This window comes from Emys orbicularis, chromosome 22 (genome assembly GCF_028017835.1).
Source record: "Emys orbicularis isolate rEmyOrb1 chromosome 22, rEmyOrb1.hap1, whole genome shotgun sequence".
Taxonomy (NCBI): Eukaryota; Metazoa; Chordata; order Testudines; family Emydidae; genus Emys; species Emys orbicularis.
Genome location: NC_088704.1, coordinates 6,210,677 through 6,236,873, shown reverse-complemented (window position 1 = coordinate 6,236,873; position 26,197 = coordinate 6,210,677). Strand labels below are relative to the sequence as shown.

The window sequence follows — 26,197 nt, the reverse complement described above, 5'->3', positions numbered from 1 at the left end:
TGCTTCCGAGAAAGGCATTAGACCTGCTACTGCAGTGATAGGGGGAGGGAATTCCTGCCTGACCTCTGTTGAGCTGGTGCCCTGAAGCATGAGGGCTGATAACCTCATAATCCTTATCCCAGCTAGCGCAGATTCATCTCTGGCATAACGCCATTGACTTCATTGGGGTTACACCAGGGATGATTTGGCCCTATTGTCTAACCCGACCTGGCTTCCTCTTAGCCATGAGCAAAGCTAGGCCGGCCTGATCTTTGCCGGAACCTCCCTCTTGCACCTTTGGATCCTCTGCCCTTTCCTCTCGGGCTGCCGCCCTGTTCTCTAGCTCATTAGTCAGCTGCTCAAATACGGGGAATGAGGGCAAATAAAAAAGCAGCCCGGAGATAAGCGTGAGATACGGGTGCTGGTGTCTCCACCCCAGATGGTGACTGCCCAGCACCGGGGGTATGATGCTGCTGCAGCTCCTGCGGCTTTGGGGACCCGGCACAAAGGGGCAGGAGAGAGTGGAGACCAAGGCCATAGGAAGCGAGTGCCTGCGTTGAGAGGTTACTCCTGGACAGAGCTGTCCTGCTCCGGCTCTGTGCTGAGCTGCAGGGCCACCCGGATTTCGTATTGCCCCGCTCTGGGGAACAGCCACCATCGGCCCCTTGTGCCAGCGTGCGAGAGCGGAGGGTTCTGATCCCCCTACGGCTGGGCTCGGCGCATGCGCCAGGCATCTGGTTGGGATGAGGTGCCTGCCGCTGGGTTGTATATTCCCCCTCCTCTGGTCTAACGATGTTCGTTTGCTTTCCTTTTCAGTCGTCCTGCTGGATTTTGCCATGGCCCACGGGGAGCTTGGCTGGCTGACCCATCCCTATGGGAAGGGGGTAAGTCTGAATCCCTAGCGCTAGACGGGAGCTCTTTGGGGGGGAGGAGGGGGGAGGCTAACTCCGTAGATCCGCTCCTGATTCACCCTGGGGTTAGCGAGAGGAGAATCCGCTTCGACGTCCGTTGGGAGGCGGAGGACACAGGAGGTGCCCATGCCTTGATTGGTGATCAGACCCTCTGGGAGTAGCAGCCAGGGCCTAGGGAACTCTTTGCCTTTCCTTTCTGGATCCTGCCCACCCTCAACTCAGTTTAAATCCAGAGTAACCGCTCTAGTGTAAATGACAGCGGAATCTGGCCCAGCAATGCTGGCTAGTGATGGGTGGGGAGCTTTTCAAACTCAGCCCTCCCCTTGAGAGGGAGTGCCCAGCTCTGAGACGTGATGTGAATTGGGTGGGCTGTACAGGGTACGTTTGCTTTAAACATAACATAGGCCCAGGGCCAAAGCTCAGGGTGGGGAGGGGGCGGTTTGTCCTTCCATAAGCAGGTTCGGTTTATTGCCCAGAGATGGGGGTTGTGATCTTGTCCGTGATCTCATGTGGGCTGGGGAGAAGGCTGGGCAGCCCCGGGGCTTTGGGTGGTGGCTTTAAGGGCTCACCGCAGTCACTGCTTTTCCCCAGCCAGTTTTTAAAGTTGATCAGGTCAGTTCAAACCAATCCATGACTCCAGCCCTTTGAGAGCCCCTTTGGTGTGATGATCCCTGGCCCTAGAGGGGGGTAGAGCCGTGCTGGGGGCCTCAGGAAAGAGCCGGGCCCTGCCCGCCGGGAGCTGTCCTGCGGGGCGGCGCACATCCCGATGTAGGGAAGGGCACAGGGGGCATTTCCCCCAGCAAGGAGCTGAAGATCAGGCTCTGGAAGGAAGGCAGGGCCTTGCTTGGCAGGCCTCTGTGGTGGGGTCTTTGGAAGGGATATAGGCTAGAGATCAGGCAGGGTCCTATTGCTGCTTGGGTGGGTGGGGAGGCTGGAGTTAGGGATCCACGCCTTCACCCCCCATTCATTGACCCCTCCTTTATATGGCCCCAGGTCGCACACCCTGGGCCAGGCGCTGAGCTCCGGCCATCCAGCCCGGCACCACCGATGCCGGAGAGACTGCTCTGGATTTCCCTGCGGTCACTGAGATCAGAGCCTGCCCCCCTGTTTCCTTGGTCAGGGAGCAGAGATCGAGGTGGGGGGGTTATACTCCAGGGGGCCCCGCGGTCGCCCGATTGCAGGGGGGACGCAGTGCGTGAGGGGCTAAGCGCCAACCGCGGGGCATCAGCAGAGCTGTGCGGGGAGGCCCAAGGGTGGAATAGCAGGGGCAGGTCTGCAGTGGGGCTGCAGGAGCGAGCGGCTTCGGCCCAAGGGGGCCAGCATAGCAGGTCGGTGCATTGGGGATGGCCGGAGGGCGGCTGGAGCTCTCAACACACGCTGTGGGGGAATCTCTTCTCCGGCCCTGCCAGACTGCCGGGAAACGTTCCAGCTCCTGGGGGAGTCACATGGGGTGGGCGGGGAGGCCAGGGGGCTGCCGGGTGGGATCAGATGTCCCTTGTTTGCAGCAGTGCGGAGACCCCCAGGCTGGCTGCCCCTTCCTCTTCCTCCCCCCGCCCCAACCCGAGCGGTTATTTGTTTTGGTCTCTCCAGGCAGGTTTCCTATCTCCTGCCCTCCTGTGGGCCATGTCAGGAGGTTAATTGGCCGGTGTGTTCTGCCCTCCGCCCGCAGGACTGTGCTGACAAGTTAATCCCCTGGGTTTGCTAAACCTCGGCTATTTCCAAGGGCCAGGTGGAACCCGGCTGGCTCCAGCCCCAGCCCCAGCCCTGCCTGCCTCTCCCAGCCCCAGCCTGCGCCCCAGCCGTGCTGCCAGCCCCATCTGGCTCCCAGTGGAAAGATACCCATTGATGTCAAGGAGCGCAGTGGGTCAGAGTGTCGTTGGCTGGCCTGGCTTCCCAGGAATGGGATGAGATTGAATTTAATTTCCAGCATGTGGAATAATTTGGAAGCAGGGCCCCCCCTGTGGCTGGGGTGAGAACCGGTCGACAGTCCTGGCTCTAGCAGGGAGTGGGCAGCTTGGTCCGAGCTCTGTGTTTGCACTTTGCAGGCTTGTGCTGGGCACCCAGAATCAGAGGCCCCTTAATAATGTAGGGCCTGAACCGCCACATGCCTCAGTTCCTCCATCTGTAAAACCAAGGTTGGTCTCTTGACCTGACGAGCTCACCGGAGGGTCGAGGATCAATATCCATCCCTGGACAATGGCAGCGTGTCTGTAGGAGGCCAGGCTGTAGGCAGCGGAGGGGGCGGGCGTGGGGCGAGTGGTTTTGGGCATTGGGATCAAACCGCCCGTGGCTGCCTTCGGTTGCAGGGCGGAGCCGAGGTAGCTGCTGGGTTCGGCAGTTCCCAGCTCCCTGCTTCAGGGCATGAGCCAACCTCCAGCTGAGGGGGTCAGGAAGAAACGTAACCAGGGGCCCTGCAGGGTTTCTTGCACCATCTTCTGACCATCGGAGAGAGGAGCCGGGCTGGCAGTGCCTAGGTTCCAGCCCCGGCAGCCCATTTTGCTCTCATTTAACCCCTCGTCTCCCCCGGGCAGTGGGATCTCCTCCAGAACGTCATGAACGAATCCCTCATCTACATCTACTCGGTCTGCAACGTGATGGAAGGTGACCAGGACAACTGGCTGCGGACCAACTGGATCTACCGCAGCGAGGCTGAGCGCATCTTCATCGAGCTGAAGTTCACGGTGCGGGACTGCAACAGCTTCCCGGGCGGGGCCAGCTCCTGCAAGGAGACCTTCAACCTGTACTACGCCGAGTCGGACGTGGACTACGGCACCAACTTCCAGAAGCGCCAGTTCACGAAGATCGACACCATTGCGCCCGACGAGATCACCGTGCGCGAAGACTTCGCCTCCCGCAACGTCAAGCTCAACATGGAGGTGCGCACGGTGGGGCCCCTGAGCCGCAAGGGTTTCTACCTGGCCTTCCAGGACATTGGGGCCTGCGTGGCCCTGCTCTCCGTCCGCATCTACTACAAGAAGTGCCCCGGCGTGCTGCAGAACATGGCGCTCTTCCCCGAGACCATCGCCGGCGCTGACTCGCAGGCGCTGGCCAAGGTCAGGGGCACGTGTGTGGAGGATGCGGTGGCCAGCGAGGAGCCCAGCATGCATTGCAACTCGGACGGGGAATGGCTGGTGCCCATCGGGCAGTGCCTGTGCCGGGCGGGATACGAGAAGGTGGAGGAGAGCTGCAAAGGTAAAGGCATCCAGACGGGGGTGCGCGTGGGGGGCGGGGAGATCTCGTGTGTACGAGGCTGCTGGGTACTGTGGTATTGCAGGGCCTTGGAGCCCAGCGCCTCGTGCCCTGGGTACAGACACTCACCCCCTGCCAGGTCTGGCCTCCAGCACCCTCTGCTCCTGCTCTAGGCTGCCCCGTGCACAGCCCTGCCAGCGGCCCTCAGTCCTGATCCGTAGCATCCACTTCTGTTCCCAGCCGTGGGCTCCCACACTCAGCTGTGGTGGTGCCCCCCAGTCCCGACCTGCAGCCCTCCCCTCCCCTGTTATTGCCCGCCATGGGCTCCCACATTCAGCTCTGCCGGTGCCTCTCAATCCCGACCTGCACACCCCCGCTTACTATTCCCAACCCGGCTATTCCAGCCCTGAGCGCCCCCATAACCCCCCAGATCTAGTGATGCCTCTCAGTCCTGACCCAGCCCCCAGTCTTCCCAGCCCTGGGCCTGTGGCCACGTGGTATCTCAGCCCTGGGCTCCCCACACAGCTCTGCTGATGGCCCTGAACCCTGCCCCGCACCCCACCCCGCTCTCCCAGCCCTGGGCAAATGCATCTATTTCCATTCATTCTCTTCTCTGCCCCGCTCCCCCTTGGTGGCGCCCCGCTGGGCCGGGTCTCGAGGCTGTTTCCCTGCTCCGGGAGGGCACCAGGGAACCAGAGAGCAGAGATCTGAGCCTCCCCGATAAAACCCTCCTAAACAATAGGCATCAGTGTTGGGAGCGGTGGGGGAGGGGGCAGGGGGTCCGGCCATGGAGCAGATGCCTGTGCCGGCCTGGCAGCTCCCTCATGACATGAGTGGTGAGGAATGCAGTGGGAGAGGGGCCGGCAGGATAAACCCCGGCAATGCGGAAAGTGGTGCCGGGGGGTGGGGGGAACTCAGAGTTTGGCAGGGTGGAATTGACCCCCCTCCACACACACACACACATACCTGCTGTCGACCCTCGACAGCTCGGGGGAGTCTGGGGTCCCCCAGGTCAAGGAGCAGGGAAGGGGTTGATTTATGGGGATGCAGCCAGGAGTCCTGGGACAGTGGGGTGGGGGTGGGGTGGGGGCTGAACACCCAGGCCATGTCCTGCCAGGTGCTGGGGCCGTCTTCCTAGCCCAGTGCTTCCCCCAGAGACACCCCCAGTGCAGGGCTGGCTTGATGGCCCTGGGTGTCTATTTGCCGCCCCCCCTCCCCCCCCCCCAACAAGCCCAGCACGGGCAGCAGCCTGGCATGCCCCTGCCCCCGCGCCCAGAGGGATCCCCCTAGTGGAGACCCCACGGCCCGTTCAGTCCTCAGCCGCCCAGCTGCTGTCAGCTCCTTGCCTTGGGCCTGAGAAATATCTTCCGCCAGGTGGGAGAGAGGAGATGAGCACGGAGCCCTGCGGGGGCCTGAGCCGCATCTGGGCTCTGGATTGGCCCCGTCCCTGGATCAGGGCCTCGCCGGCCCCACAGGAGGGGGGTTACGGTGCCATGGGTGAGCCCTGCCCTCGCGGGGAGCTCTCGCGCGTCAGCGGCTGGCGCGGTGGGATCCCCCGGCCGGGTGTTGTGCGCGTGGGGCAGCCTGCAGGAGCGCTTGTGGTTATGTCACGACTGAGAGCTGCTTTGATCCAGCCGTGCCCCTCCCCTTGGGCTGCCGGTGCCCTCGCTCCAGCACCTGCGGCTCAACCCCCCGGCTGGTGGGGCTCATGGGCCGTGCAGGGCCTACGCCCTCTCCGCCTGCCATGGCCACCCGGCTCCCTCCAGCCCAGCTGGGTGAGGGTGGTGCTGAGCCCCCACATGGCCCAAGAGCCCCCTGGCCAGGCAGAGGGGGCTGGGATGGGGGGGAAGGGAGCTGCCCCCTCCCACCCCAAATTGCTGAGCCCGGGGGGCTGCTAAAGGCCCTCCCGTCTTCGTACAGCCTCGGCCAGATCTGCAGCCGGCAGGAGCCTCCTGACCTCAAACTGCAGGTTCCTGGGGCTCCATGTCCCCCCCAGCTTCCCTTGTGCAGAGGGGGAGCTTGACAGGTCAATGCATCAGCCTCCCCGCGACAGCTATACTGGCATCTGCCTTGGGTCACAAGTGACTCGAGTTTGTTGGTCTCAGCCCTACTCTTGGAGGGGAAGGTGTGCTCGGGGACCTTCAGGGACGGGCCCAGGGCTGTTGGACCAGGGGTGGGGCGGTGTCCTTACAGTGCCTGAGCAGCAATACATTAGGAAGTGCCTTCCCCCAGCTTCTGGTTCGGGGACCGCAAGGGGCATCAGCTCCCATCCCAGATGCACTGTCTCCTGGCCGGGTTCCCCGGCTGCTGGGAGCAGGTAGGCTGGGATCAAGGCCTTGGGGTGCTGGGGCTGGCGTCTCTCTGGAGATGCAGCTCTTTCAGCTGTGTGCCCCCGAGTCGGGAACAGAGGGTTTGTACACAGGAGAATCCTGGGGCTACAATAGCAGTGGGGGGCTCAGTGTGATTGAGGGGGGCTGGCAGAGCTGTGGATGGGGAGCTCAGGGCTGGGATAGCCGGGGGCTGCAGGTGGGGATTGAGGGGCGCTGGAAAAGCTGCCCCCATGGGGCCCAGATGTGGAATGGCAGAGTTGTGGGTGGGGAGCTCAGGGCTGGGATAGCTGGGGGCTGGGGATCGGGATTGAGGGGTGCTGGCAGGGCTATGTGGGGAGCCCAGGGCTGGGATAGCTGAGAGCTGGGGATCGGGATTGAGGGGTGCCGGCAGGGCTATGTGGGGAGCCCAGGGCTGGGATAGCTGGGGGCTGCGGGTCGGGATTGAGAGGTGCTGGCAGGGCTATGTGGGGAGCCCAGGGCTGGGATAGCCGGGGGCTGCGGGTCGGGATTGAGGGGTGCTGGCAGGGCTATGTGGGGAGCCCAGGGCTGGGATAGCTGGGGGCTGTGGATCGGGATTGAGGGGTGCCGGCAGGGCTATGTGGGGAGCCCAGGGCTGGGATAGCCGGGGGCTGCGGTTCGGGATTGAGGGGCGCTGGCAGGGCTATGTGGGGAGCCCAGGGCTGGGATGGATAGCCAGGGGCTACGGGTCGGGATTGAGGGGCGCTGGCAGGGAGCCCAGATGTGGAATGGCAGAGCTGTGTGGGGAAGCTTGTCCCACCCCTGCCTGGGCCATGCCTGGCTTAGTCCAGGGTTGTCACAAACCCAGTCCAACCATGTCACAGGCTGGTCAGCTACCCCTGAGTTGTGGGGACCTTGCCCTGGAGCAGGGCACGGCGGGTCAGGCCCTGCGCTGGCCACCTGGCAGGGCCTGGGACGTAGATCCCCGAAGTTAAAGGGAGCTTTGTGCCAACTCAGACCCCGCCCGGTGCTGAGCCAGCCACGGCTGCTGTCAGTGGGAGTGGAGGGCGCTGGGCACCAGTATTACCCTGGGATCCTAGCAATGGCCCTGGGCACCCCCACAGCCAGCCTTGGACCTACGAGTCCAGGGGGGAAAGCAGCTGGGTAAGAGGTGATGGGAAAGCAGCAAGCTGGGGTGCACCCCCCCTCAAGTTTACCTGGGGGGCGCTGTGAGCAGAGGGGCCTTCACAGAACATGCCATGACGGGGGGCACCATCTGCGGCCAGCCCCCAGTCCCTGCAGAGCTCAGCCTTCCCGGGGGCGGAGAGGAAGGGAATGAAACAAACGGGAGATAAAGGGTTGGGGACTGGAGAGGGAGGGGGAGGGGCCCCCTCCATTTTGTTGGGGTCAGGAATGTGACGGGAGATAATCCAGGGGATTGCCTAAAGCGCCGCTCAGTGCCGGATCTCCAGCCCTCGCCCACGTGTGCTCCGGGGAGAGCCAGATAAGGAGCCTTCCAGCACCGCAGGCACTCTGTCCCCCCTTCCCAAGTCAACAACCAAAGGGAAAGGGTTGTTCATACAGACGCCTCTCCCTCTCCCCGGCCCGTAGAGGGCTCTCTGGCCCCTCCCTGGCTGCGGAGGTCACCCCAGAACTGCAGACCAGGTACCCCCTTCCCTCCAGGCCAGGCTTGACGTGGCGTAGGCCCAGCGGGTCGCCATGGTGACAGCATCCTTGCTGCCCTCCTGTCCCCTCTGCCTCCAGCTGGTACATGAGGGGAGCGAGCGGCAGCTCCCGGGTGGGCTTTTTGGGGTGGGATGGGGCAGGCCAGGGGAGCTGTCCTCAGCCAAGACCCAAACCGCCCCATGCTGACATCGGGTGGGGCTCTGCTCCCTTCTGCTCCTCCTCATTCTTTCTTCATCAGCTGCGCAAAGGGATATGCATAGTGCCCCCTTTCTGTTCCCCGGCCCGCTGAGAGAAGCTTTAGGGCAGGGCCCTGCGGTGCTCCCCCTGGCAATGCACACGCCTTCATTCATCCTGCCCCCCACGCCCCTGAGTCTGCGTGCCCCAGTGCCCTGGTAGCCAGGTGCCAGCTGCACAGCGAGGCCCAGCGGAGAGTGCCCGGGCGCCAAAGCACGTGTGCAGAGTGTAGTTGCACTAGCATTTCCCAGGGCATGTCCCGTGCCAGGCCGGTGCCACCCGCTCGAGCCCCCGACCCTTTGGCATTGACAGATGTCTCCCCTCATCTCCTGGGCAGCATGGTGCCTGCTTCCCCCTCCCCCATGTTCTTGTTTGTCAGCCACACTCCATCCGTCTTCCTCTCATGCCTTGCTTGTGTTTTCCCCTCCCACCCCCCAGCCCATCCGCCACCCCCCATCGTCCTGGGAAAACAAGACTTGCTAAGGGTTTGCACCCCCTCCCCAGTGCAGACACTAGCTCTCTATGCTTGCTGAATGGAGGCATTGTGTCTGCAGGAGGGTGTGTGTGTGTATGTGTGTGTGGGGGGGGGGACAGGGACCCCGCCTGCTGATGGTCTCCCTCATTAAGTCAGACGGCCCTTTGGGACTGTGACCCGTGCGGGCTGACGCCTCCCTTTGTCCCAGGCAGGCCCCGCTCTTCCCGCTGTCTCTGGCGGTGAGTCAGACGTGCTTAATTGACAGGCCCTGCAGTGGGTGTCCTTGGCCTTTTGGGGGTCCCCTGCTGCCTGGGGCGGAAGGAGTCCTGACTGCGAGGCCCAGGTGCGGCTCACAGAAATCCAGCACCCAGAGCGCGGCTGCCCCTTCGTTTGAGCCCAGTGGCGCAGCCTGCAGACACTCCAGGCCCCAGCGTGCAGTACAGGATGGCTGCCCACCGGTGCAGCTCCGCCGGTATCACGGTGGAGCACTGCACGATAGAAGCTGGCGTCCCCCTGGGCTGCCCCTTTGTTTGGCGGTGGGTGGAGCATTGCATGCTGGGACCTGTAATCTCTATGGGCCCTGTAGGAACGATGGCAGCTGGGTTCACTAGCGCTTTGCCTGGGAGCCCAGGAGGCTTTCAGATGGGCAGAGCGTGGGTGACCAGGAAGTAACAGTTCCACACAAATCTCACCCACCCCCCTAACCAACTCACAGCAGTTGCCTGGGGCTCTGGGTCCTGAGGAAGGACACAATGTTATGGGGGCTACCCCAAAGGTTGGGTAGGACGGGCCCCAGCTGCTGTGGGACCACGAACCCTCGGTTCCTGGAGGCCCTCCATGGAAGCTGGACTTAAAATGGGGCGTCGTTTCTGGCATTGCGTGGCGAGTGTGAGGACGGTCTGTGTGCTTTGCACCCATCACTGTCTGTCTGATTCTGCCCCCAGGCCCGTAGGGGCTGAGTGCCTGCGGCGTGCCCTGGGGGCAGGGAGGGAGGGACTGGCCAGTCGGTGCCACTGGCAGGGCCACACATCCCGGCAGTGGCTCCCAACCTGACTGGCTTCCTCGCCCTCCGGGCAGGCCAGCGAGCACCTTGCTCCCCTGGCCACTTGCCACGTGCCTGTGAGCTGCCCCTGTGATCTCTCCCTGGTCGGATGGAGGCGCTTCCTGCCAAAGATGGGGGGCGGGGATGGAGAATGGAATTTGCCCTTTGTGCAGAGCGATTCTCTGACCTCCGGGAGCAGCGCTGGAGCCTGCTGGCCTCTGTGAAAGGGAGCCCAGCGAGCAGGAAACAAAGGAGTTTATCTCTAGGAATAAACACAGATATTCTTAGCCTCTCCTCCTGCTGCCAGAGTCCTCACCCCCCCTCCATGAAAGCTTCACCCCCTCCTTCCGTCCAGGGAACACAAGGAGGAGTCCGTACCCTGGGCAGCTCGCAGGGGTCTGAGCGAGTCAGACCCTGCATTCTGCATCTATGTGTCTGTCTGTCTGTCTGTAATCTGTCCCCATACACTCCCCCATCTATCTATCTATCTATCTATCTATCTATCTATCTATCTATCTATCTATCTATCTATCTATCTATCTATCTATCTGTAATCTGTCCCCATACACTCCCCCTATCTATCTATCTATCTATCTATCTATCTATCTATCTATCTATCTATCTATCTATCTATCTGTAATCTGTCCCCATACACTCCATCTATCTATCTATCTATCTATCTATCTATCTATCTATCTATCTATCTATCTATCTATCAGTGTTTAATAGTTGGAAGTTAATTCCTATAAGTCTAATTGCTCCAGAGAGGCCCAGGGTCCCTCCTGCCCCCTCTCACTCCCCCCCTGCTCGGGGGAAGGAAGCCAGCCTCTGGGCACCAGTGAAATCCTGACAGGTTTACTGCCCTATTGTTTCAAGGTGCAGCCAAAGCCACCAAGCAGGGCAAGCAGAGACCACACATGAAATCGGGGCAGCCTCGCTTTGGGAGAAGTGTTGTTTTTTTTCTTTAACAGCCCAGGAAAAGAGGCAGTAAGGAGGGGAAACTTTCCTAACATTAGGGCTGGAGGGGTACTTAGCTGCTGCGAGGGAAGGGGCTTGTGAACATCTACAACACCCCTTCCCCATAACCCTCCACCACTGCGGGCACAGCACTGCTGGGCAGGCCCGCAGGCCCCTTGTTTGCTTAGCTGCCTGCAGATGGGCACTGGGGCCAGGGCCGTCTGACCATTTGGTTGAGATTCTTTGTGTTTTTATTAAAGAAACACGACAATTGAGAGGGGGAATCAGTGCCCAGCGTCACTGCCCCGGGCAGAGCGGAGGAAAGGGCCTTCCTGAAAAGCCATGCCGCCGTGTGGCTTCCGAAACAGCTTCCTCTTCGGAACAGTGGAGGAAGCAACCCCCACAGCCTAGGGTGGGGTGAGGAGGCGGAAATTGGGTTCCTGTGGAAAACCCAGATCAGATGGGGAATGAGTCAGGCTCCCCCCACCCCTGCTACTCTCTTTGTTTAAAGATACCAAAGAAAAAAAACTGAGTCTGCAAACAATCGGGGGGGGGGGGGGGGGGGGGGCTTAGCCCTTTGTTGTCCAATGGGGCCCCATCACCTTGAGATAAGGCCTTGTCTACACAGTTCTTGTGACACTTTAACTGTATCTGTTTGAAACTGGTCTAGTTACAGCGGTACCACCCCCTTGTGTGCGTGGCCATAATGGTAGAAAGGTGCTGTAGCCTGGTATAGCTGTAGGGAAGGGGGGAAAGGCACACCAGTACAAGGCACCTCTGTGCTGGTACAACTGTGTGCACACGGGGGGTTGTACTGGTATAACCATATTGGTAAAAAGTCGCCCCTCTAACTGGCAGGGTTAAAGCAGGATAAAATCAGTGTGTGGACGAGGACTGTGTTACCTTCCAAAACCGAGTGAAAATTAATTTGAGGCTCCGTATCTGCCCCTGATTCCCCCTGGCCAATTTCTGTGGTTTGTCAGCCACATTCTCCTGCATTTAGTTAAAGTTTTCTCATCCCTGTGGGAGGAAGGACTCTGAAGGGGAGTTCAGACAGACTGAGCCATAGGCTTGTTCGCTGTAGCGTGATGATGATTGGTTGGCATTACGGTCAAGACCCCAAGCAGACAGTGGGGGCCCATCATGCTAGATTCTGTGCAAATGTGAAGATACTGCCCCGCCCCGAAGAGCTGACGGCCTAAGCGCTGTCCTCTCGCTGCATGTATCTGGGATCTGTTCCTACGCTGGGGGCTGCAGAGGGAGCGAGCTAAGCTCCTCGGGAGAGCGGGATCCTCACGTCAGTCAGCGGCTGCTCATTCAGGCGGGCGCCCTGAGCAGTCCCCCGTCCCGGGCTTGGCTGCAGGACTGGAGGAGGGAAGTTTGAAGTGCCAGGTTGGGGAAGGAAGGTGCTGGTCTTGGATTGGAAACGTCTGTCGGCCTGTCCCTTTAATAATACCGGAGGGGAGGCTGGGCAGGCACAGAAGGGGGATCTCCCCCGTCTGCCTTGTGGGAGCCGGAGCCGGGACTGAGGGGAGCAGGAGTTGAGAGTGTAGAGCTGCCCCGAGATCTGCGTCTGGAGGGGGGAGGTTAGCACCGAAAGCTAAACCTACCCCAGGCCTCGGAAAGTCCAGCCCTGTCCCTCACCCCAACTGGTCTCCACGCTTACATCATGGCTGTCAGATACTTTTAGAAAGGAAGCCCCCAACCCCGCCCCCACCTGGAAACATACAACCCCATCCACATGCCTTGGGGGGCCAGCATTGGAGGCTGTGCAAATCCATGGTAGTGCCCCACATCCATGGTAGTGCCCCCCTAACTGCAACACCACCTCCCAGCGTCCTGGTTCTTAGGCTGTCTGAGGAGCTATCCCCGGGATCTGCAGACCCACTGGTCACCATCTCCTCTCGCAGTCCCTCCTGTGTTTCCTCCATCACTTTGCATCTCCTGCTTTCTCCTGGGTCGCAGGGGGTCAGGCAGGCTCTGGGGAGGCTCCGCGGGAGCAGGATGCGTTGGCTGCTGCACGTTCAGGGCCATGAATGGATGTTACCCCCATGAGTGCCCCTGTTGCCTAACCTGTGCCCTGCTCTCCCCTCGCAGCCTGCCCTGCTGGGTCCTTCAAGCCGGACATCTCCGGTGATGCCTGCTCCAAGTGTCCCCCCCACACGCTCTCCTCTCCTGAAGGTTCCACCTCGTGCCCATGTGAGGAAGGCTATTTCCGGGCGGCAGAGGATCCAGTGTCTTTTCCCTGCACCCGTAAGTATGAGACCCTGCTGTGGTGACAAACCTCCGCTGTTCTCACCCACGTTCCCACCCCAGCTGCCCCCAGGACAGGTCAGAGCCCGCTCCATTTTCCTGACCTGTGATAGTAACCCTCTGCTCATCTAGAATAGTACTGACCCCTGAGGATCTCAGAGCGCTTTGTGAGCATTAGTGCTTTCAGCGTGGGAGGTGGGTAAGGGCTCCCCGGTGTTTTATAAGTGGGGAAACTAAGGCACAGAGCGGTCGAGTGACTTGCCCATTGTCACACAGTGAGCGAGTGGCAGAGTTGGGACTAGAACCCAGGAATCCTGCTTCCCAGTCCCCAGCTCTAAGAGCCAGACCGCCCGCCCCTCAACTCTCTCATGTAGCCCACATAAAGCTCCTCCCGCTCATCCTCATGAGGCTGTGAATCGGCAGGCTGGGTATGAGACACCCCAGTCTCGACCCCGGGTCACACCAGCCCAGTGAGCGCCACCCCTGAGAGCTGGGATGAACTCAGTCTCATCGCCCACCAGGGGAACACCCCAAATGACAGGAAGTCCCGCCCCTCATGCCCAGTGAAACGTCCCGCGCCTTTGAGGGCGGCACTTCCTGTAGTGACGTCATTCAAACAGCAAATATATTGGCGGGGGCAGCCACGGGGGATGGATCTGGCTGCTGTTCCCCGGGGCTGGGGATGGGGCATGTCGGTTGGGTCTCCCTCCTCCAGTTCCAGAAGCTCCAAGCTCGTCACTCCAGCGCCTCTCTGCTCTGGGAGCCATGTGCTCTCTTTACCCTGCCCCCAAAAGGAAATGCCCTTGGCACCATGACCCATGACCTTTCCCCTCCCCCATCCAGGTCCCCCTTCTGCCCCTCACAATGTCATGGCCGTCGGCTTGGGCGCCAAGGTGCAGCTGCGCTGGTCCCCGCCCCGCGACACGGGGGGCCGTAAGGACATCACCTACAGCATCACGTGTGAGCAGTGCTGGCCGGAGTCGGGGGAGTGTCGGCCCTGTGACAGCAGCATCCGCTACTCGGACCAGCCCCAGGGGCTGACCAGGACGTCTCTGACCGTCAGCGACCTGGAGCCGCATGTTAATTACACCTTCACCGTGGAGGCCAGGAACGGGGTGTCCGCCTACGGCCCCAGCCGCAGCTATGGCACTGCGAGCATCAGCGTCAACCAGACAGGTAAGGGGTGGTCGGTATATATAACTGGTGGGCTTGTATCAACATGCCTGTTACATTTGGTTTGCGGGGGGGGGGGGGGATGATTTATATACAGATGAGGGAGGTGCACTGGTTAATATGGGAAAGCCGTGAATGTCAGGTATGGGGTTTGATGGGGCTCGGCAGGCATCAGAGAAGGGGTTAGATGGGGTGTGGTAAAGCAGCTGAAGTCACCTGTGCAGCAGAGGAGACCATCCGCTGGTGAGTATGGCAAAGCAGACGCACTGCTGCGTAGTTAGATGTTTGGACCGGCCATTCCTGTGTATGGGCAGCTCTGTCTGGGCCCGGCATCCTTGCACCCGATGATTGAGGTGATGGCTTCACGCCTCCTAGCACCCACCTGACCGTCGCCTTCTTCTCCATTGGCCAGAGCCTCCCCGGGTGACATCGGTGAATTTGGACAGCCAGACTGAAACCAGCCTGAGCATCTCCTGGACCGTCCAGCCCCGGCAGCAGAGCCGCGTCTGGAAGTACGAAGTCACCTACAGCAAGAAGGTAGCGCTGGCCGTTCACTTTCCGAGCTAGTCACGCCCTCTGGGCTGGGAGGGAAGGGAGGGAAGGGAGATGGGACCACAGCTTCCTAGTGGTTCTGCCCATAGAGCCAGTTGGAAGGGGAGGGCCTGGCTCGGATGCACAAGCCACAGCACGAATCAAGCTGTTGGAGTGGCCTCCAGGAATACTCAGAGGGACATCAGGTCACTGCGGGGGCCTGGTAGTGAAGCCAGATTGTCCTCACTGGCTTGGCCTCAGCCACTGATCCTTGAGCCAGGCTGATGCTGTCACTGGCTCGCCCCTGTCCCGTCCCCGGCTGGGCTCTGGGGCGCTGCCTGGTCCCGCGAGGCTGCTGATCTTTGTGGTGGGGGTTGTGTGTTTTGCTTTCTGAAGATGGATGAGAACAGCTACTCGGTCCTGCGCTCCGAAGGGAACTCGGTGACCCTCTCCAAGCTCACACCGGGCACCAAGTACTTGGTGCGGGTCCAGGCCCTGACACAAGAAGGCCAGGGGGCCTACAGCATGGAGTATGAGTTTGAGACGCGTGCTGAGGGTGAGTAAGGGAGGGGCAGTTCCCACTGTTACTACCACCATTTCCCAGCTGGGGAAACTGAGGCACGGGGAGGAGAAGTGACTTGCCCCTGGCCACGGAGCGAGTCAATGGCAGAGTCTATGGGAATAGAACTCAAGTGTCCTGTCTCTGAGTCCCCAGCTCTGATCACTTGCCACCCGTGGCTTCCAACTCTGCCTCTCCTTGCGCCCCACCTTCGAAACTTACCGACCCTCAGTGCAGGGCAGAGATCAGAATGAAGGGAGCCGAGAGCGACAGAGGGAGCGAGCGCTCTCTCTGCCTGGACGTTGCTAAATCTCAGGTGCCAAGGGACTCCCCACTACCACCCACCACCCTTGGAGAGGCCTGGGCAGAGCCCGGCCAGTAAGAAGCCATGCTGGGAATGTGTGGTTAGTTTCCCCGTGGCTTCCTTCACCGTCTTTCCTTCCTCCTGCAGGCTCCCAGAGCATGAACACGGCGGCCGCGGTCGGCGGCTCTATCACTGGGATCATTTTGATACTGGTCGTGGTAGCTGTCGCCCTCTACCTTCACCGAAGGTATTTGGATTCCCACCCCCCCTCCCCTTTGTCATTAGGGCATCCATAGCCCAGGAGTGGCTGCCTGTCCCTTCCCCATTGGACCTCCCTTCCCTCACAGCCAATGCACCCACTGGCCTGGAGGTGTGGAGGGGGCAGTATTGCAGGCAGCTAACCTGTGCCTTGCTGCCAGCCCAGGCATCTGTTACCACGTGATTCCTGCTGCTGACCTGGCATTGGCTGCTGAGATGTACATGGGCCGGGTTGGGTCCAGCTTAGGCTGTGTAAGAGCAACCGAAATGTTTGCTTGAGGAACCGACCTCTTGCAACCCAGACACCATGGCAGGAGAGCCCGGATGTGAAACTGACCAGAGACAGAAGTGAAACAGACTAGTCTGTTTCCACTAGGCCCTCAGGCCCTTACTCACGGGTTACCCAGCCTGGGCGTCACTGGGGGCTTTGCCCAAGGAAGGACTGAGTGCAGGACCCCCCGGGATCTGTTCCCCCATATTAAGAGGCAGGGCGGGGGGCTGGATCGATCTGGGGTCTCTTCAGGACAGCAAAGAAGGATGTGGGGGAGATGAGCTTGTCTGGCATGTTCTCTCATGGGGGAGCTGCTGGCCATGTGATTCGGGATGCAGTGGGGAGCGTCTCCAGGCCTAACCCTCCTTGTTGTTGTAGGAGAAGGCGCTCACGGGCCCGTCAGTCGTCTGAGGACGTTTACTTCTCCAAGTCTGGTGAGTGAGAAACTCCAGCGGGAGCTGGGTCGGACAGGCGCCAGGGAGTCTGGCAAGGAGCATGTGCCCCTTAGAGACAAGTGTGGCAGATCCCAGCTCTGTGCTCAGCTGGGCCGGGAGCATGGAGACAGGGCCCCTGTACCCCTGGAGGCAGGGACAGCGCTTCCCCCGCAAGGTGGTGGGCAGACCCAGCACAGTCTGTGTGTCTTTCCTCACCTGACCATGCAGGGGCTGGGCAGAATGTGACCCTACAAGCCCCGGCCCCCTGTGAGCGGCCTGCTGGCCCCACAGCCCGCTGCTGAAGAACGGCCCTAGCGTGGGTCCCCGGTGGTGGTTGTGCAGGGTATAGCTCGGCTGCGGGGCCCTTGGAGCCCTGGGGCTACAGCCAAGCCCAGTGAGTGAACAGGAACCCGGAGTGTGACTCCTAAATGTCTGTGCGGGCTCAAGGGAGACCCCGCCCAGCCTGACGTCGGCGGAGTCCCTGCCTGCAGCAGGGGGAGGAAACGGGTGTTGGGCTGAGCACGCCGGGGCGGCTGGGCTTCAAACGGCCATGAGTTGAACTGTACTTTCAGTAGGATGAGATCTCGCTGGGGTCCTGAGCCCCAACCTCATGCCTGCTTCCATGTGTCCCCTCCCTCCCTCCGCCCCACAGAACAGCTGAAGCCCCTGAAGACCTACGTGGACCCCCACACCTACGAAGACCCCAACCAGGCGGTGCTGAAATTTACAACTGAGATTCACCCCTCGTGCATCACCCGGCAGAAGGTGATCGGTGCAGGTAGGTCGCTCCCTCTTCCTGCTGCGAGTGGCTGGTGCAGGTGGGGCCCGCCTTCCTCAAGCAGGCTGTGATTGGGGTAGGAGGGATACGGCCTCCTGGTGCAGCCAGTAGTTGAAGGGGTTTTCCATCCAGAGAAGAGGCAGACGGGCCTTTGCATCGCCCAGCGGTGGACATGCCCAGGTCCCCAGTAGCCTCAGGAGTAGGGTGACCAGACAGCAAATGTGAAAAATCAGGACGGGGGTGAGGGGGTAATAGGAGCCTATATAAGAAAAAGACCCAAAAATCAGGACTGTCCCTATAAAATCGGGACATCTGGTCACCCTACTCAGGAGTGTCACCCTCTTCCTCCTTTCCTCCTGCCAGGCGAGTTCGGGGAAGTTTACAAGGGGACACTGAAACACGGGAAGAAGGACATCCCGGTGGCAATCAAGACCCTGAAGGTTGGCTACACGGAGAAGCAGCGCATCGACTTCCTGAGCGAGGCCAGTATCATGGGCCAATTCTGCCACCACAACATCATCCGGCTGGAGGGCGTCGTCTCCAAGTGTAAGCATCCCCCGCCCCCCCCATCCCATACACCCCCACCCCCCCCATGGTCCCTTCTCACCTGACAACCAGTTGTTTTTCCTGCCAAGAGCGCTGATTCAGCTACAAAAATGGCAAGGTTTGTGCTGGGGGCGACTCAGGGAAAGTCGCTGTTCAAAAAATCCCCTCGCCCCTCACTGCAGGACTTTGACCAGGATCATTCCTACCGAAAGGTACCAGAATCCTGGGGTTACACCAGAACAACTGCTGGAAGCAGAATGTGGCGGCCGGCTTGGCAGGGCTTGGCTATAGACACACTGGAGTAGACCCCTCCCGCAAGCATGACCCTTTCCCAGTCACGTTCCCTGTCAGGTGCCCATCAGCACAGATGACGCCCATGCTCGGCGGAATCTTGATCACCTTATCTGGGCTTGTTCCCCTGGGAGGCTGTTCCAGCCACCTCTCCGCCCCATGACCAGCACCCAGCTCCCCTTCCTGCTCTGCGTGCACAAACGCCCGCGGGCTGTCGCCAGGCGGTGCTGGGGTCTGGGGCAGGGAGCTCTCCCAGGACGTCTCGTGATTTACCCTTCTCTTTTCAGACAAACCGTTCATGATCATCACTGAGTACATGGAGAACGGAGCCCTGGACAAGTTCCTGCGGGTAGGTGCTGTGGTTCCTCGCTCATGAACAGAGAGAGGAGAAGCACAATTCAGTCCTAGCCAGGCCCACCCATTTTTAAAGGGACGTTGTCGAGAACTGCAGGCCACGCCCTCGGATTTAGGTTTTGTCCAATAACAAGGAAGGGAATCGCCAAGATTTAACACTCAGGGTGAACGTTGTTTGCTTTTTCAGTTCAGCTGAAATAGTCGTAAGCATGTGGGAGGATGAGAGTCTACGGAACTCTCCCCTACAGCCTTTGCATCCCTGGCATCTCCGCCCTGGGTAGGGTGACCAGATGTCCCGATTTTATAGGGACAGTCCCGATTTTTGGGTCTTTTTCTTATATAGGCTCCTATTACCCCCCACCCCCGTCCCGATTTTTCACATTTGCTGTCTGGTCACCCTAGCCCTGGGCTAGTGCATCCCAGATGGGAAGGGAAACCGACGAAACGGGCCAAATCTGGATCTGAGAAAAATGCAAAGTAAACGAGCTGCATCAGTGATGCAAAGTCCATTGGGTTGTCAGAATGCTCCTGATCCGAACCATGTGAGCTGGAATACGAGGAAGGGAATTGGCTCTTTAAATGTCTCATTTTTTTACCACGACTTTAATAAGAAAAAGAGCCGGACTGTCTAACCCAGTGTTCTTCAATATTTTTTGCTCAGCAACCCACAAACCACCATATCCCACAATCCTTTGCAGGTGCAGCGAAAGGACAGTCAAGCCCATAGATTTACATGCAGTGTCCTGTAGGGGAGTCAAGCCCATAACTCCTGGGGTTCCACATGGGTGTTAAAGATCTCCCAGCCCTTTCTTTGAGTTTGGATTTGTGCCAGTGTCCGCGTCCATGATTCACCCCCTCTGCCTCCACTGTTGTGCTGTGCACTGATGGGTAGCCACCCTCCACCCCAGAGGTGGCTGCATTTTGGCTGCATGGCATCGCTATAGTTTGTGGAATGCTCTGGGTTCAAGGAGCCATGTAAACTGTGAGATGGTGATAGGAGCACAGTGCATGCGGGGAAGGCGGTCGGCGTAACCCCTTACCATTCTGAGCACCTCTCTTCTCGTCACGCAGGAGAAGGACGGTGAGTTCTGCATGATCCAGCTGGTGGGCATGCTGCGGGGCATCGCCGCGGGCATGAAGTACCTGGCCAACATGAACTACGTGCACCGGGACCTGGCTGCCCGCAACATCCTCGTCAACAGCCAGCTGGTCTGCAAGGTGTCCGACTTCGGCCTGTCCCGCGTCCTGGAGGATGATCCCGAGGCCACGTACACCACCAGCGTAAGTGCTCCGTCAGCCACGGTGGGCGGACACACCCCTGGGCTGGGGGCAGCTGAGCTCTTTCCGGCTGGGCGGGGCTGCAGCTGTGGCCTGTGCCTGCCCCCCGTTGTTGGCGTAGGACCTACACTAAGTGGGCATGGTGGTTGGGGCTGATGGGATGTCATAGAAATTCTCCCCCCCCACACACACACCCAGCAAGGAGCGTGGCCATGCTGAGAGCCCGCCCTGCTCCTCGAGCCTGAGCCCGGCTTGGTCTGGGCCCTGCTGGTGCCGCCCCCTGCGTAGCCCCCTCTGGGTCCAGTGAGCTCCGGCATGGCCAGTCGTGGGCGCAGGAGGAAGCCCCGGGGTCGCAGCCTCCCTCGGTATCAGCCAGGGACAGAGCAGGCAGGCAGCAGTGTCAATCCCTGGGCTGTGTGATTCTCGCAGGGCGGCAAGATCCCCATCCGCTGGACGGCCCCGGAAGCCATCTCCTACCGGAAGTTCACCTCGGCCAGCGACGTGTGGAGCTACGGCATCGTCATGTGGGAGGTGATGTCCTACGGCGAGCGGCCCTACTGGGAGCTCTCCAACCACGAGGTGAGCGCAGCCGGCAGAGCCGGCCTGCCTGTGTCTGAACGGCCCTGACGGGGATGGACTGCCGGGCTCCCCCGGGAATGGCCGCTGCATGTCCCTAGAGTGGGGATCCGGCCCCACGCGCCGGCTATTCGCTGTGCCCGCTGCCCTGGCACTGACAATGCAACGGGCGCGTCTCAAAGGGGCCTGGGGGAAGGATAAAACTGTCTGTCTGTCCATGTCTCTCCACCATCCATCACCCTTCTGGAAGGGCTTGGACATCCGAGAGGCCTAGGACGGGCTAGGCACCAGACTCCAGCCTGGCTTGGTTGTGAAACACTGCTCCGTCTGATGGCCCTTTGTGGCCCATGTGAAATGCACTGGGGGGGGGACACGTGTCCACAGGACAAAGCCCGCCGCCGTGGCCAGCAATCTCAGCTGCGGGGCCAAGGAGCGAATGGGCCGTGAAGACCGAGCTCCTCTTTTGGGCCGGGGGGGGAACAGGTTGCGGGGCAGCACGGGGGAAGCCTGCACTGCTGTGAGCCTGGCAGTGCCACAGTGCTGCCTCCTTGGGCATCTGGAGTGGGTGTGGTTAACATGGCAAGGGGCTGTCCTGAGCCCCCACGATGGGCAGCACGAGGCCCCCACTTACAGAGCAGAGCCCCCGGGCTGTACCATTGCAGCCAGCCTGGTGTACGCTCCGGGCACAGCCTGGGTTGCTCGGCGGGCGATGAACGAGGCACTCTGATCCCCCCGTGGGGCTCTCTGGGATGGTCTGACCTATGTGTCCGTTCTCAGAGCAGGAGACAAGGAGACGCTCCCTGTCCAGCCAGGGATTTATGGGAGAGCTCCCCGCCCGCCTGCCCCACACGCCGGGGGTGGGCTCCGGGCAGCTCTCCGCAGCACCAGGCACGCGCCGAGCCGGGAGGCCACCCCCTTGACTGCAAGGAATGGCCCAGAGCGAGCGGCGTTCGCCTTGCCAGCGCGTGGGAGACGGGTGCCTCTGATCCGCAGGCCACGTCCCTCACCCTCCGGTCGCCTTCCCTCGGCAGGTCATGAAAGCCATCAACGAAGGCTTCCGGCTGCCCGCCCCCATGGACTGCCCCTCCGCCATCTACCAGCTGATGATGCAGTGCTGGCAGCAGGAGAGGAGCCGCCGGCCCAAGTTCAACGACATCGTCAGCATCCTCGACAAGCTCATCCGGGCCCCCGAGTCGCTCAAGACCTTGGCGGACTTCGACCCCCGGTAGGCAGCTGGCCACCAGCCTTCTCCGCATGCCCCTGGTCCGGAGCCCACCCGCCGGGCCCTGGCCCCGGCTCAGCCAGGGATTCCTCTGGGTGGAGGGGGGGTTCGCTGGTCCGAGCCACCTCTGCTCCCTGATGACAAGACACTGAGTCGTGTGCAGCTGGTACCATCGAAGAAGGGCCTGACCAGGCAGCGCTGGCTATCGGGAGGGTGTTTCTGCAGGGCCGTGGCCTGCAGAGTGTGGGCAATGCAACCGGAGCTGGGAAAGCAAGAGCGGGCTGGGTGCAGCGCGCCAGCGTCCCCGAGTGCTTTGTGGCACCGGTAGGAGGCTGCTGCAGGGAGGTGAAGCCCCGGGCTCCTCGGGGTCTGGGCATCCTCGCTGGGCATTCCAGGTGGTGCTAACGGGAGGGGCTGCCAGCTGGCTGGTGCCCGCGGGCAGGGCTCGGACCACGCGTAGGGGACGCAGGGCCAAACCCAGCCCTCGAGCCAACAGGGCCGCGCCAAGGCTGGACGGGGCAGGCCCATGGGGCAGCAGACGTGGTCGCGGGGAGCACAGACTGGCAGGGGCTGGAACCCTCCCACTGTAGCATGCAAGCAGGCAGCCAGGGCTCCCCCATGGCATCTCTCCCCCATCGCTCCCCCAGGGATCCCCTCGAAGCCGAGCCCCTGGGAAAGCTGTGAAGCGGCTGGGCCCAGCGAGCCCCCACCAAACTAACAATGAACAATAATTAAAAAGCATTTTGCACTGACCCAGCCCTTTACAGACACGATGCAATTAACCCTCCCAGCCGCCGGGAATTTGTTACCCCCACCTTCCTCTGACAGATGGGGAAACTGAGGCACGGCTCAAGCTCTTTATCCAAGGTCACCCAGCGAGCTGGTGGTGGTGCTGGGTTAGAACGTCGGGGATCCTGGCTCCCGGCCCTGTGCTCAGTCCATTAGAGCGTGCCGTCCGCTCATCAGCCCTGGGATTTGACGCCTTTGAGATGAAAGGTGTGGCGGGGGGGGGGGGGTGGAAGCATGCCCCTACCTTGGGGATGGGAGGTGTGACTCTCCCTGCAGAGGGAGTGCTGGGGGAAGGGATGTGCTTTACCCGTGTGGCTCGTGGAGGAAGGAGAAGTGACCTGTCAGGTACCTGCCCCCATGTCTTGCCCGCCTTGGTATAACTGCCCAGGGTGTTGGGCAGAGGAATCCACCCCTGCCCAGGGGAGACGGGATGTTAATGTCTGGGGGCTTTGTGTCCTCGCAGGGTGTCCATCCGCCTGCCCAGCACCAGCGGCTCGGAGGGCCTTCCCTTCAGGACCGTCTCCGAGTGGCTGGACTCCATCAAGATGAACCAGTACACGGAGAACTTCCTGTCGGGCGGCTACAACGCCATCGAGAAAGTGGTGCAGATGAGCAACGAGTGAGTCACACTCCCCCCTCCGCTGCCTTTGCTGCTCGCTGGCAGGCCCCGCCTCTGAGGGCTTCCAGGGCAGGGCCTGGGACTGATCCGGGCACCCATGCGGATCTGCTTGCTCACCACAGGCCCAGTCCTTCACTGGGGGCAGGCTCTGGCTCCGCGGGCTTCCCAAATTGGCTGCTTAGTGTCTTGCCAGGGCAGAGCGAGTCCTGGGCATTCCAGCGCTGGTCAGCTTAGCTGGGCTGCAGCGGGCGCCTACCGCGAGCTGGATTGTCTCTGCCTGTGGCACTCGGAAAGGAGTCAGATCACTTCCTGGCTCTCAAAGCCCCGGCAGGCTGATCCTTGCCAACCAGCGGGACTGGCCTGAGTCCTGGTGTGGGGGAGAGAGCTCTGACCCGGGGGCAGCACTGGGCCTGGCCCCGGCGTCCCCCTTGGGCTGGTACGTAGGGCCTGATGCCCACTGAGCTGCTCTTCTTATCTCCAGGGCCGAGCTGTCCCTTTTCCCCTGGTGGAACCTCTGGTTCCCTGCCAGTGTCGTTCTCCTGCCCTTGTCAACGACTGGCATTCCCTCCCCCCGAGCCCTACCTGCTTTCTGCCCAAGGAGGGCAGGATCCCGTCAGCTGTCCCTGATCAGACAGCGGGGGCACGTGCTAGGTCCCTGCCCCCGGAGTTTCATCTTTCTCCAGCGCTCTCAGCTCCGGCTGGCCCCAGAAGAGGGAGGCCGGGCCCGGAGAGCTGAGCCCAGAGCTGCTGTGTGGCACTGCATGGTGCTAACCGCTGCCCCCTCCCCGCTCTGCGTCGCCCCCGTCCCGGCTGGGCCAGGCGCGGGTGAGGTGCCAGGCGCCAAGGTGGGGGAATGGAGCCCCCCTTCGGGCTCTCTCCTTCCTTGGAGTTGATGGTTTGGGCTCAGTTTTGCCCCTCTGCCTTCCCTGCTCCCAACCCCACAACCTGAGGTCCTGAGTTCCTGGCAGAGCCGCGGGAAGCCGCGTCCCTCTCCGCGCTGGGACCCTGCTCAGAGTCACCCAGAAGGGAGAAGCGCTGTAATCTCCCCCCTGCTCCCCCCCAGGCACTCTTGGAAGGAGGGGGGGCCCTCTTTTCCTTTCCTCCCCCCTCCAAATCCTCATCCCCCAGGAAATAACAACACCCCAAGCCTTGTAGGATAAATATAACCTGTGTAAACAGCGGGGCTGGCTGGCTGCTGGACCAGGCTGGGAATGTTTTCTGTATGCCCCAGGGACGGGGATGGGGGGGAGCATCCGGGGATAGCTGCAGAACATCACGTTCCCTAAACAAAGCTGGCTCAGCTAGGCCCAAGGGGCGTCTCCTCTGCCGCCCAGCCCGGGGAGCCTTTGCCTGCAGCGTGCCTGCTCTAAATGCAGAGGAGGCAGGGTGGCCTAGTGGCCAGGGCACTAGAGTGGCAGTCAGAAGACCTGGGCTCTATTACCAGTTCTGCCACCAGCCTGCTGGGTAAGCCCCTCCCCCCTCCCCTGCCCCCGGTGCCTCAGTTTCCATTTCTATCCTAAGCTGTTCAGGACAAGGGCTGAGTCTGGCGCTGGATTTCTGTTGGGGCCTCTCGGTGTTCCTGGGCTGCCAGCAAGGCCGGCGGAGTTTGGCTATTTCCAAGGCTGGAAGGCAGACTAGCTGGCCTGTCCCTCTATGTCTGTAGGGAGGCAGCATTGTCTAGTGGCTAGAGCATAGCACTGGGCAGGGTGGGGGTTGGATCTGGTTCCTGGCTCCACCATGCCTGTGACCATTGGCAAAGCCACGCCCGCCCACCTGGGTTCCCCAATGAGGACAAAGCTCCCTTTGTGAAGGGCCTGGAGACATGCTGCGGAGCCGAACGAGACTAATTACCCTTGTTAATTCCCTGTGGAGGTGTGTGGAGCTGCCTGTTTTCTCCACTGGCCTTGCCCTAGCCCACAAGGTGGCTCAGTGATGTCTCAAGAGGCGCTGCCGATCTGAACACGCACCCTGTAATTAACTGGCTTTACAGGGAAACAAGGGAGAGGCTCATTAACAGACAGGCTGGCCTGCCCTCCCCTTATTGTTCAAGCACTGGGGCTGCCAAAAGGAAGCAGTGTCAGGACAGGGCATGAGAAAGATTCTCCAAGCTCCAGCTGGGAACATGGGGCCTCCCTCAGAGCTCACTGGAGCCTGGGAGTCTTTCCCTTGGCTTCACTAGCTTTGCAGCGGGCCATCGACAGTTGTCCTAAGGGAAGGATCAGGCTGGGTCGGGGAGGAAGGAGAAGACGAGAGAGGGACGGGGAAGAAGAAAGGGCAGGGGGAGATCGTGACGACACAGGGTGGGTGCCAGTCCTCAGTGGTGGCCACAAGAGGTGCAGGTGGCTCCTTGGTCCTGAAGCCAGTTCAACACCATCTGCTGCGTAGTTCAGGGCAGCCTCAAGGCTGCTCTCAGCTCTGCCAGGGGTGTAATGCACCAGACAGGGATGGCTGGGGCACAGCCGCACTCCAGCCCCGCCCCCTTTCCTTGGCCACGCCCCACACGCTCGGGCTGCTAGGCCAGCTTTCATGGCCGCTTGGTAAATGCGGGCTGAGTCCTTCTCCCCTTGTGGATAGCCGTTCAAACCAGCTCGGACCAGAAGGGCGGCCCTCGCCCGCACCTGGCATTCGTGCATCGTGGTAGCGGCTGGGCCCTGCTGACATTCCCCTTTGCCTTTTTGTTCCCCAGCGACATTAAGAAAATCGGGGTACGCCTGCCGGGGCACCAGAAACGCATCGCCTATAGCCTGCTGGGGCTGAAGGAGCAGGTGAGCATGGTTGGCATCCCGATCTGAGCAGGAGCCGGCCCCAGCCCAGGCAGCCTCGCCACCCGCGTGGAGAAGGAATCGCTGCGGGAGAGAAAGCAACACTCAGCGGCTGTGCAAACCGGGAAATACTTGAAGTGGAGAATTGAAGTGTGCTTGGCATCGTCCCCAGCCAAGAGCCTCTGAGGACACCGACCGACTGGATGGCAGTGCCCAGAGCGGAGTCAGCCAGTCTCTCATGCCATCTTGTACCAATTATACCTCCACAGCAGTTAGTTTTATTTATTGCTGATATGATGATGATTAGTATTGGGTGATCTCTTGCGTGCAACCGCTGCTGTGCGATGGTAGCTGGCTCCAGGGGGAGGCGCTAGACTGCAGCCTGTTCAGAAGGACCGCCCTCCTTGGCTTTGGCCAGGGCACCAGCTGCCATCCTTG

At 61.0% G+C, this 26,197-nt stretch overlaps 1 protein-coding gene across 1 annotated transcript; it reads left to right on the top strand.

The window, feature by feature from the left end:
* The first annotated feature begins 800 nt into the window (after window positions 1–800).
* Window positions 801–25,789, top strand: EPHA2 (EPH receptor A2). The gene is made up of 16 exons (XM_065421274.1): window positions 801–863; window positions 3,422–4,082; window positions 12,859–13,014; window positions 13,858–14,190; window positions 14,600–14,724; window positions 15,115–15,278; window positions 15,739–15,828; window positions 16,489–16,544; window positions 17,197–17,322; window positions 17,686–17,868; window positions 18,447–18,508; window positions 19,585–19,794; window positions 20,221–20,370; window positions 21,399–21,592; window positions 22,842–22,997; window positions 25,684–25,789. Exons 1-16 carry the CDS (start codon window positions 816–818, stop codon window positions 25,787–25,789), a joined length of 2,820 nt encoding a protein of 939 aa, XP_065277346.1. The 5' UTR covers window positions 801–815.
* The last annotated feature ends 408 nt before the right edge of the window (window positions 25,790–26,197 follow it).